The sequence below is a fragment of the Sinocyclocheilus grahami genome, unplaced genomic scaffold (genome assembly GCF_001515645.1).
Source record: "Sinocyclocheilus grahami isolate Dianchi unplaced genomic scaffold, SAMN03320097.WGS_v1.1 scaffold135.1, whole genome shotgun sequence".
NCBI lineage: Eukaryota > Metazoa > Chordata > Actinopteri > Cypriniformes > Cyprinidae > Sinocyclocheilus > Sinocyclocheilus grahami.
This window is the reverse complement of record NW_015505314.1, coordinates 138,511-151,152: the sequence shown is the minus strand read 5'-3', so window position 1 is coordinate 151,152 and position 12,642 is coordinate 138,511. Positions and strand designations below refer to the sequence as shown.

The following is a 12,642-nucleotide window of genomic DNA, read 5'->3' as shown; positions in this document are numbered from 1 at the left end:
GCAGCAAAATAAACAGCAATTTCACAATGATTATAAAGTCTGTGCCCTACACTACATTCTTTATTATTAAATGAAGTAATTAGAACAACATCAGTCTACATTAATCGACACATTCTTAGGAAATAGTGGGTTCACAGCGAATTATCAGAATATTTTGAGAACTCAATTGAAAATATACACATAATGTATCAATCGTACATACAGGTTGTGGTTCGGAGAGCTTGTTAGTCCAAATTAAGAAGATTAGAAGCCAACGAAGATAAAAGCCAAGATTAGAGAAGCAGTCCTTGGTAAAATGACATGCACACAACAAAAGGTTGGAATTGTATTTCTGTGGTATCCTTGAACACGGCGTCTTCTCAACATGATGTAAACACACTAACTACTAGCGGAAGTGTTTGTGGGCAGGTCAGACTCTGTTCGTATTTCGTGGGCAGGTGGGGATTATGCAAATGTGTTACCCAGTGACGTATACCGGTAACAGGCAGAAGATTCGAAAATATGACGACTCGTTTAGGTGATTCAGAATCAACTCTCTCTTTTGAGAGACAATATCTTTATTTATCATGCACTTTTTGAATAACCACTTTGCAGATTGTTTTCATTTAAGGATAGCTACGTTATAAACTGCAAAAGAGATATTTTTCAAAAACCCATATGACCTGCTCTTTAAAATACGCAAATCCCTTCACAGCCTATTTATACAGCGCACATAGTGCCCTAGTTTTATTTTGTTTACAGATTTTTTTAAACAGTGTATACAGTATAATTATGTTTAATTAAGATGAGATATAGCACTATAAATTCTTAATTAATTTGCAACAAAACTATAAAGTTGAAGACATTAGTAGGCTTCTCAGCTCGCCCCTCAACATGCACGCATTCGGAGTTTCGGCAGCCCAACACTGAATATTATATTGTGGCCATTGTATTTTGATTTATAAAATAAAAATTAAAATACAAAAATTCAATTTAAATTACCCTGCTTCTAAATAAATAAAGCAGTTATTTTTGTTTCGTTAAAAATGGGCCAAAAGAGACAGAGAAAAAAACCTTAACGTTTTTGCTCAGAATTCTTTTTCAATCCCTGCATGATTTTAGTCATATATGATAAATATCAAATAGCATCCGTTATAGCTTGACTACAAGTTTAAAAACAACGCTACAATTGTTATAATCAAGGAAATTAAACTTGTGTCTACACTCGTGATAATGCCAAAAAGAAAGAGAAACATCGGAAAATAAGCATATTTTATTCAAGACATAACTATATGATATCAACATGCATTTATCATTCTTACAATCACCGCCAGAATGTCCAACTTCACCATGATGAACTTAAAATTGGGTTCTATTATTTTTCCTCAACAGTTCTCCTCACAAAACGAAATTCATTTCAAACACAAATTTGATAAGAACAGAGTGGAAATTATTAGCTACACCAACATAACAGCAAAGCTAATGTTTTCTGTTAGTTTAAGCACAAACTAAGAACTACATACAGTCTACAACATGCTGTCTTCTCGTAGAGGCTCCGAGCAGTTAAATGCTTTTATAGATAGACACAAAGGAATTGACAGACAAAAGAAGTATGTTTATGTGCGTAAAGTGTTGATTATATCATACTGTTCAAAAGTTTGAGGTTGGTAAGATTTTTTAGCTGATTATGAAAGAAGCTTCTTGCACTTCCTAAGGCTGCATTTATTTGTTTAAAAAATATGTGACCCTGGAGCACAAAAGCAGTCTTAAGTCGCTGGGGTATATTTGTAGCAATAGCCAAAAGTACATTGTATGGGTCAAAAATATAGATTTTTCTTTTATGCCAAAAATCATTAGGATATTAAGTAAAGATCATGTGTACATACAGTCTACAACATGCTGTCTTCTCGCAGAGGCTCCGAGCAGTTAAATGCTTTTATAGATAGACACAAAGGAATTGACAGACAAAAGAAGTATGTTTATGTGCGTAAAGTGTTGATAATATCATACTGTTCAAAAGTTTGAGGTTGGTAAGATTTTTTTGCTGATTATGAAAGAAGCTTCTTGCGCTTCCTAAGGCTGCATTTATTTGTTTAAAAAATATGTGACCCTGGAGCACAAAAGCAGTCTTAAGTCGCTGGGGTATATTTGTAGCAATAGCCAAAAGTACATTGTATGGGTAAAAAATATAGATTTTTCTTTTATGCCAAAAATCATTAGGATATTAAGTAAAGATCATGTTCCATGAATATATTTTGTAAATTTCCTACTGTAAATATATCAAAACTTAATTTTTGATTAGTAATATGCATTGCTAAGAACTTCATTTGGACAACTTTAAAGACGATTTTCTCAATATTTAGATTTTTTTGCACCCTCAGATTCCAGATATTAAAATAGTTGTATCTCGGCCAAATATTGTCCTATCCTAACAAACCATACATCAATGGAAAGCTTATTTATTCATGATGTATAAATCTCAATTTCATAAAATTGACACTTAATTGACACTGGTCACATATAGATAAACGGTAATACTGTGAAATAATATCACAATTAAAAAAAAATCTATTATAATATATTTGAAAATGTAATGTGGCAAAGCTGAATTTTCAGCAGCCATTACTCAAGTCTTTAGTGTCACATGATCCATCAGAAATCCTTCCAATATGATTTGGTGCTCAAGAAACATTTCTTAATATTTCTATTATTATCAATTTGATCAATGCTTGATATTTTTGTGGAAACTGTGACACACCTTTTTCAAGAAATTAAATAGAAATATTTTTAACCTTTTATAAATATTACAAAGTTTATAAATGTCTTTACTGTCACTTTTGATCATTTTAATGCATCCTCGCTGAATAAATAGTATTAATTTCTTTAAAAAATTCTTACTGACACTACACTTATGAACGATAATGTGTATATATATATATATTTTGTATAAACATAAAACTTAATTAATTATTATTATTTACATCATTTGATGTAAATGATTTGATAATTGTATTTTCATCAGTTTTTAATTCATTATTATTTACACTGATCTCTTTACAGAACCAAGTCTAGTTAAAGACTAGTCAAATTTATCTATAGAGCATTTTTCACAATACACACTGTTTCAAAGCAGTTTTACAGATATTTCCATTGCATGCATCCTCTTTCAGCAGGTGAAGATGATGTGCGAAGTGATGCCCACGATCAGCGAGGACCAGCGTGGCTCCCAGAGCAGCGCCTCGGACCCTGACTCGCATTTTGAGCAGTTGATGGTGAACATGCTTGACGAGAGAGACCGTCTGTTGGACACCCTGAGAGAGACACAAGAAAGCCTTTCCCTCGCCCAGCAGCACCTGGAGGACGTCATCTATGACCGGGACTCACTGCAGCGTCAGCTCAGCTCCGCACTGCCACAGGTACGACAACTACACCCAAACTGGAACTCATGTAACCATACTTCTGACTTTAAGCAAAAAGTCTGGTCCACATATCAGCTTGTTCCAACTAAAAAAAACTCTTGAATGAGATCATTTTCCGATAAGGATATAGGAGTACCAGCAATGTCGTGGAAAGAAATGCTGAATGTTAATTTCAGCCTCATTAAATAGATTTAGCTTGTTCCTTTGCTGAGCATTTCGGTACATTTTTCCACAGCTGAGAGACTGTGAAACTATGAGCATGTCACAGCTGGCCATGTGTGATTGCAGCAGGTGAAACTGGTGATGCTAAAATCTGCGTTGAAGTATCTCCTCCCGAACAAAGAGGACTAAAAATCACCAAGCCTGCGCTACTATTGCCCAGAGACACGGGAAAAAGTGATGGCTTACGTAATCACGACTAAAACCAGATTAGCTCGACACTCAAAGGAAAAGTGTGTCAGTAATTCTAGTCACAAGTCCTTACCGTTCTCCTTCCAGAAGTCTCTGTGGTCCTGGCGGAGAATAAAAGACGGTTTTGTTGTGTGGTAGTTCTCACTTTCCCTCAGTGATAGTCTTGTTCCTGGTGGAGAAACGGTTTTAGCGCTGCTTACTGTAATGAGGGCGACGGGGTGTATGTTTAACACTATGAAAAAGGGGTGTTGTTGATTTGAGTGTTGATTTGCACATTAATCTTCATTTTCTACAATATTCAATGTTTACAGTATTCTGTCATTTTATATTGATTATTTGATTGTTGAGATAATATCTCTAATATTCAATATACCACGCAGCTCTTGGGTCTGAACGGTTTTTTAAATGTTTTTGCAAGTCACTCAAGGTTGCACTTATTTGATCAAAAATATAGTAAAACCAGTAATAATGTGAAATATTAACACGATTTACGTTTTTTTTTTAGTTGAATACATAAAAAAATAAACCAATGATGGCAACGCTGAATTTCCAGCATCATTACTCCAGTCTTCAGTGTCACATGATCCTTCAGAAATCATTCTAATATGCTGATTTGCTGCTCAGGAAAGATTTCTTATTATTATCAATGTTGAAAACAGTTGTGCTGCTTAATAGTTTTGCGGAAACTGTAATACATTTGCTTTCGAGATTTCAGGACAGTCGTTACTGTCAAGTTTGCGTCCTTCCTAGATAAAAGTATTAATTTCTTTCAAAAAATTCTTACTGGCTCCAAAGGTTTGAAGCTTCCGTGTTAATTAGGCAAATTTATAATAAATGTAAAAGGGATTGTTCTCCCCACAATGAACAGTCTGTTGTCATTTCTGTTCCAAGCCTGTGTGACTTTATTTTTCTTTTTTAGAGAAAGAGATGTTTTAAAGAATGTCCACACTGCTCTTATCTATACAATGAAGGCATTCAGTGACCAGGAGCTGTTAAGCTTTAAAAAAACACCATAAAAGTGATTTTTCTGAAGCCTTACAGCAATTTTATGTGAAATCTTACTCCAACACGATCTGTTGCTTTCGCTTACTATATGCTTTCAATGCATAGAAAATAGCAAGAAGCTGTTCAGAACATCTTTTGCGTTCTACAAAAGAAAGAACGTTTTGGAAAGGTTTGGAACAATGTGACGGTAAGTAAAGGATGATACAAGAACATGTACCATGTGACTGATTTCTTGCTGTTTTACTGTCCAGCGCTACATAATTATTTTATGAGAAGAATGGCGTTGTAGACCGACCGGGTCGATAACAATGTATTGATTGTCTTTGTGTCATGACGGTACTCATACACACTGTTTACTGATCACATTTGAAATCAGATGTTACTTCTCTCAATCCAGACCTTACACGCATGCGAACGACTCCATTAATTAGCATGGCAGCGCTTTATTATCCCTTGCCACATCGACTCCATGCGAATGCTTTACGAGGCTCTTTGGCGGAATAATTCTGAAGATGTTTACCAGCAGGAAAGCCATGTTATTATGAGCTGTTGTAATTGAGAAACCGTGAACAGTGTCTGCTAATGTTTTTTAAACGGCATTGAAATAGATTTTATTCACAGTGATTGTTTGGTGGTGTTTGTAATGGCCACTTTACACAGTTTACGTTAATTGCATGATGGATGCAGGCTTTTGCTTAGTTGATAAGTTAAATACCAGTTTATTCATAGCTTTTCACAAAGGGTTATTTTATTTATTTATTTATTTTTAAGTCTGGTTTTGATAGGACCAGTAGCTTTTCATACCTCCTTTGAGCTCATTGCGTTCTCATTGAGCTCCTGGAGTGTGACTGTGAATATGAGGGAAAACAAGATAATTCAGTCGAAACATCGCTTGAGAGGTGGCAACACCTTTTCTGCATTGCGATTGGCCGATTGCCTTTTCAATTAGATAATGCCACCTATTTTATTCACAAACAGTTTGCGAATTGAGCTGAATGCATCAAATTGGAAAAATTGGACTGACTAATTACAAAGTAAACTATTTTGGAAATCAGGCTAGTTTGCAGACTGTTTGGAAATTAACTTTACTTCCGAATCCAAATTAAGAGAAAGTAAATAAAAGAAAGTAAATATTTATTATTAGTAGTAGTATTAGTATTATTATATTGTTATATAATAATTTATTATAATTATTATATAATATTATCTTGTACTTCAGTACTACTACTACCACTAATAATATTTAATAATAATTTTAAAAAAAAGTTATTCTTCTTCTTCTTATTATTACTAAATATTTATTTATACATATATAATATAATATAATGCATTATATGTATATAGCATTAACGTATTATTATTATTACTAAATATTTATTTATACATATAATGCATTATATTATATATAGCATTAACGTATTATTATTATTATTACTAAATATTTATTTATACATATTATATTATGTTATATATAGCATTACAATAATAGCAAAAATCCAGTTGTAATAACCAATCACTATGTGGTACAAGTAACAAAATCTGCACAAATTATGTTAGTAGTCATTTACCTTTTCACCGGAAACTTTTAAACCATCAGTTTGGAAATGTGTAAAAAGTGTATCTCTACACGGCTTTGTTTTGTAGATGGTAATGTAAACAGGTTGTTTGAATCTGAGCCACAGTGAGCAGACATGTGGAACATTTCTGAAACAACACTTTGACCTCCTTTAGCGTTTGACAACATCTGAGGTTTGGGCTCGCGGTTTAGACTGTGCGTTAAATCTAGGCTTTGATGAGCAGGGAGATGAAATAGGCTGAATTATCGCTGCAGGGTGAACTCGGCTGCAGACGAAGAGGAGGAGAGACAGGAAAGTGAGGAGGAAGTAGACGGAAGGTGGAGTGATGCTGAGAGGAAGTGGCCTGGTTTTAGCCACACGATTGTAGCTATTGGCTGTCTGATATAAAGCTGATACCTCTTTCTCTTGTACACACACCTTAACGCTCAAAACTGAGATGCATGGTGATATCATGCACCGTAATATCTTGCGTCCTTCTTCACAGCAACAGCTCTCACAGCAAACCTTTAACTGTTATGCTAAGAAACAGGGCACAACTTTGTGACTTTAACAACAACACTAAAGTTCAGGTCATTTCTAGTCTGCGTTATACTAAAACACAATCATTACTATTGATTGGCCCTTTTAAGTAACTGCCCAATTTACCAGCTGTGCTTTAGTGTGTAAAAGCTGAAGTGTATTTACACCTTCGGCAATCAGAGTTGAATTACAGCTCATAACATAAGAAATCAAAATGACCGTTTTTACCTTTTTTCACTAGTTTTATTACATAGTAGTCCTAAAGTCACAGTCCATTAAATTCTAAGGGTCAGACAGACAGGACAGAGTCACAGAAAACTAAATTAAGATCCCTGTAAGGGTGTTTTTGCTGCTGGGGTTAAACAGCTGTCTAGTTTCACCTGTTTCCATGTCCTGTGTTGCTCTTTCGGTTTGTCTCGTAGACTCCTGTCCTCTGTCTGTGCGGTTCAGTTCTGCTTACTCATCAGGCCAAAGTGGTGTGCACACATCAATGCCAACTTTGAGTCTGGGTCAGCAAGTTTAAGAGAAAGAGAGAGCAAGGAAGGGCTGTGGGTCCAAACTCAGAACACCCATTGGTACCCTTCATTGTCCAATTAAAACAAACAAATTCAATTGTTCGTTCGACTTCACTAGATTACCCTCCAGCTACTCATAATGCTGCACCATCCCTCTGTAACTGTCAGTGGGAGCAGGTTTTCCTCGAAGGATTTCACTCTTTGCAAGTGACCGTGTTGGACTGAATGCATAATGTTGATGGCATGTTTTGATGTTTGCCTTGTGCCTATGTCAGTTCATGTGCTGAATGCAATTCTTTTTTTAAATGGGTGAACAAATATGATAAATACATGGTTGTTGTTTTTTTGGTTTAGGTTAAAGTCATGATGAAATGATAGTAGTGGCAGATCTTTTCTTCTGTAAAAAATGTAGAGTGGGGACTTCGTTCTTCAGTCTTAAAAATAAGGTTCCAAAAGTTTATTTTTTGGGTTCCTCGAACCTTTTTTTTTCTTAGTGTGAATTACAGGGGTTGGACAAATGTGAACACCCATTATTGAGGTTAATATAATTTGTGAAAGGTATTGTGAAAGAACAAATGTCGCAATTATTTTTTATTACATTAGTCTATATTCTAGGTTGTATATCAATGTAGTAGGGCTACACAAAATCAACCTTCAAAATTGCAGGCGATTCATTGCCGATTTTGAATGCGATTTTGTGTAGCTTGTCAGTGATCTACGGCTTTGTGTAGTAAATGCCGCTCCATCTGAAAGTACGTGCTGGAGATTTACTACTAATCACCAGAAGCGGCTTTACTGACGAGATTCGCATGAAAATCCCATTAGTTTTTTTTGCACAGCCCTAATGTAGTATAATTTGTGTTCAGCAGTGTTTATTACAAGCCATGTGAGAAATGGGTGACTTGTCAGAGTTCCAAAAAGGGTAAATCATGAGTGTGCATTCAGCTGGAGCATCTGTAACCTTAAGAAAGCAGGCATAACTTTTATTCTCACTGTAGTATTGTTGTTGCCGCCACTGCCATGTCGTGAAGGTGCTGTGTGTTTCGTTGTGAAAGCAAAACTACTTTGTTTGGTCTTCCAAAAGAGGACGATATCCTCTTCGTCATGTATTCGTCAATACATCAACTTCGCACTGTGGATCGCTGGATCGGCTTTCACCATGGATAGAGTCCAGCCCGGGGTTGTCACATGTGGTTGCCGCAAGCCCGCCGGACGCTCCTTCGTCGAATCCGCTGGCCGCGCCATTCCCAAGCCCGCGTGCCGCCGCTCACTCAAGCTGGCCTCAGCTCACACTAGGCCTCCGGCCTCCGCTCACTCAAGCCCGCAGTGTGTGACGCTATGTTTCGTTGTGAAAGCGAAACTACTTTGTTTGGTCTTCCATAAGAGGACACGACTAGAAATCAGTGGTTAAGTTGTATTTACAACACTGTTCCAGAACAGTTCAACCCAAATATTCAGATGCGTCCAGCACATTTTACGGAGGACTGTTTCCTGATCCTGGTAGAGTAGACTACAATACCGGCTGTTCTGACTCACAGACTGTAAGTACGTTTTTTTTATATATAAAGAATTTGCCACTGACGATTCAAACACGAGTTTTGAGCAGTGTAGAGTAGCACTTGTTGTTTGGCATTTCTCCGATCACAAATGCAGACATGGTTTTATGTTTACGCAGCGTGATGCAACATGTAAAAAGACAGTATAATTCATTATAGTCCATAATTATGTCCCCACTGGATGCAACAAATGCCTCGTTTATAATGGGTTTTTATGTTTTTGTCTCGATATGGTAAGGGGCATAACATTTCCATCACACGCTTGAGGTATTCGATCAATCACAACACACTGGATAGCTGGCCAATCAGAGCACACCTCGCTTTTCAGACCGATGAGCTTTGTAAAATCGACGCGTTTCAGAAAGGCGGGGCATAGAGGAGAAACGATAATGTACAGTATGTGGAAAATAATGTGTTTTTTAACCTTAAACAGTATAAACACATTTCATTATACCAAATACACAAAATAATGTTATTTTTAGCAACATCATATGACCCCTTTAAGAACAATAGTCTCTGATTATGAAAAACAAAGCATGGCAAAAAAAAAAAGAAAAATAGTTGGCGAAAACCAAAAGTGAATATTAGGGACCTTCAAACAAGCAAACACTAAGAAGGAGTCAAAACAACACAGAACTGAAATGGCACCAAACCCTAATATTCACCTTGAAGACTCAACAAAAACAATCAGAGAGAGCTTCACAAAGCCAACATCCATGAAAGAGCTGAAATTGCAGTTATTCACCAACACCAGTGCTAAACTGCGAAAATAGGTGGTGTCATGATCATAAAACCTGGACAGATGGAGCACCACAATGACCTTCAACATCTGCCCTGGCCAGCTCAATCACGTAACTTGAATATTATCAATCCATTGTGGGCAGTTTTGGAGAGAAGAGTGAGAAGAAGATATCTGCAGCAATTGGCAGATGTTATAGACATCATTCCACTGAAGAAATTCAAAAGTTGTCTATTCTAAGAAGGTTGGAATCTGTATTAAAGGCAAATGGTGGTAAAACACCTTAATAAGGAAATAGTGGCTATTTCCCAGGTGTTCACATTATTTTGTCCAACCACAATATTTTTTAATAACCTTTTTCCACTGTAAAGAACCTTTTGTCCAATGGAATTGGTTTAAGGTTCTTCATGGTACCATAGATGCTAATAAAGAACCTTTATTTTTTAAGAAGGTATGCATTGGTTGTTAATTGGATTTTGAGATGTGGATGGATGTTGCAAATAAGGCCGGAGATTAAGCACACTGTAATTTACAGTGAAGTCTGTCATTTTCACCGAAAGGTCCATTTATGAGATTTTGCTGAAACATTATGAAGTCAAATCATTTTATTTAAAAAAAATTGTGAATCTAAAAAAGTGTATCTATGGATAAATTGTTTACAATAAGATCTGTAACAGGCATTTAGAAAATGGATAAGGTGAATTTTAATTTCATGATGACAGCATTGTCTACACATTTTTACTGCCGTAAATTAAATAATTTCTGATTGAAACTGAATATCAACGTGAAATACAGGGCAGGACTCAGTTTTATCTATCAAGAATTGATTGGATGGGTGAAAAGTGGCGTTTTGTAGCAGAATGGTGTTGGTGTGGTGTAATGGTCCTGTTGCATTCATCAGCAACTGAGTCGTTAGAGAGACACAACATGTCCCCCATCATAAATCAAACACGTCCTCCTCATTTATCATCATTCAGTCTCTTACCATCCAATCAGTGCACTGGATTGTGTAGTCATGGAATGTACCATTAGGATATGGGGAGGTTTGATGGGCTTGTGGAAAGTTAAGTGATGAAGCAAATGAATAAATTCTTCTTATCTCCATCTCTCTCATTCTCTTTTCCTCCTTGCGTCTGTCTCATTCTCTTCCTGTCTTCTGGGCTCATGCAGTCAGCTGGTTTCCTCCATGGCAGCACATGATTCGATGTGATCGTCAGTTATTGTTTGTGCCCTACTTCACTCGACCCTTAGGCCAAATGAACACTTCATGCTACAGCATGAGAGTGAGAGCGAGATAAATCCACAGGGGTTGAGAAAAAAACATAACATCATACTTGGTATTTGTCTAAATGTTGTTTTGTGTTGAGTTCATACGTTTCCATGTAAATTTTGTCATGTCATGTTTTAATGCATGAATGACATATTGAGTTGTGCCATGTAATGGTGGGGGTTGGGGATGCTAATACATTTCTTTGTCATCAGACTAAGACTAAGACCCAATTTATATTGAAAGAGGGATCTAAGCTTCACGTTGACTTGGGGGGGGGGGAACAGAATGGCAAAATATGTGCAACTGAAAAAAAAAATCTCTTTGAGAAAACAAACAAAAAAATCTAAAATTTTATTGTTATTACCAAGGATAAAAGATAAACCTCTCCTGTTTATGGTTGTGGATGTGAAAAAATACAGCTAAATTAAATTACATTTTTAAATGCATAATTTTAATTTAATTTCTGTCATTTATAACCGATTTTGTGCCATTAGGGTAAATTATTTTTGGCAATTTATCTGAAGCTTTACACACTATCGGAAAAGAAGTGAAAAGGAATTACTGTTTCAAAAAACATAAAAAATATTTTATGAACGTTAAATTGTGCTGCTATATTTGATTTGGAATTCACATGTGAAAATGTCTAAAACTTGACACAAATTCAGATGCAATTTCACTGCCTGGAAACTATGTCTTATTGTTTCAAAAGCATTAAAACAACTTTAATTGGTGCTGCGTAATTTTTCTTTTGTGGAAAAATATGATGAATAGAAGGTTCAAAAGAACAGCATTTATTTGAAATAAAAATCTTTTTGAAACTACTTCACTTCTGCTCAATTTAATGTGCTCTTACCGAATAAGACTATACATAAAATATAAATAAATACATAAATCCTGCTGAACCTAAACTTTTGAACGGTAGTGTGTATGACAGGTTGCCTCAACCTGACAGTTATGAAAAATATCTGGGCCTGAGAACAGTTTAACATCATTAAAAAAGCAGTCCTAATACAATCCAAACACATGTATGGAGTGTATCCTCCTACATAGTGATTCTCACCACTGAAAGACTTATTTTCCTGAGAAAAATAACTTCCTTTTTTTATATGTTCCTTTTTATTTGTTACCCACTCTTGTAACTCCTGCTTTTACAGTATGTTTTATGTTTAGTGCAGTAAGAAGCTCTCTGTCTTTCAATGTGTGCATATTGACAGCGCTTATTAAAATAGAAATTTGGGCAAGGACCAAAATAGACACTGACATCTCCATTCCATATGAATGAGTGCAAGGCATGCTGGGAAGTGGTTGGCCATGTCCCACGGGTATTCATCAAGTTGTGATCGACAGCCTGGAGAGAAAGAAAGTCCTGCAGAAATCGTTCGCTGCGCCTCACAGCCCTCTCTGTTCACTGCTCTCTTGAGAGATGTTTTTTTTTATCATGCATTCATATTGGCAACAAAAACTCAGTGTGTATCGTTGGATGTCAAGGTAAAGCCGTGGGTGTAGATGCTATAGAGAAAATATACTTAAAAGGAATATTGTTCCTAAAAAATGAAAACCCTCACTTTTACCCTCACATTGTTCCAAACCTGTGTAATTTCTTGTGAGGAACACACAATGAGTTGTTTTGAAGAATGTTCAGGCTTCTCTTT

General features: G+C 36.0%; 1 protein-coding gene across 1 annotated transcript in view; it reads left to right on the top strand.

The window, feature by feature from the left end:
* The first annotated feature begins 3,155 nt into the window (after positions 1–3,155).
* LOC107590977 (liprin-alpha-2-like) overlaps positions 3,156–12,642 on the top strand; it is a 147,358-nt gene continuing 137,871 nt past the window's right edge. The window contains exon 1 of the mRNA XM_016279948.1: positions 3,156–3,395. Within this exon, the coding sequence (XP_016135434.1) occupies positions 3,159–3,395 (237 nt within the window). The 5' untranslated portion in view covers positions 3,156–3,158. The remainder of the gene's footprint in view (positions 3,396–12,642) is intronic.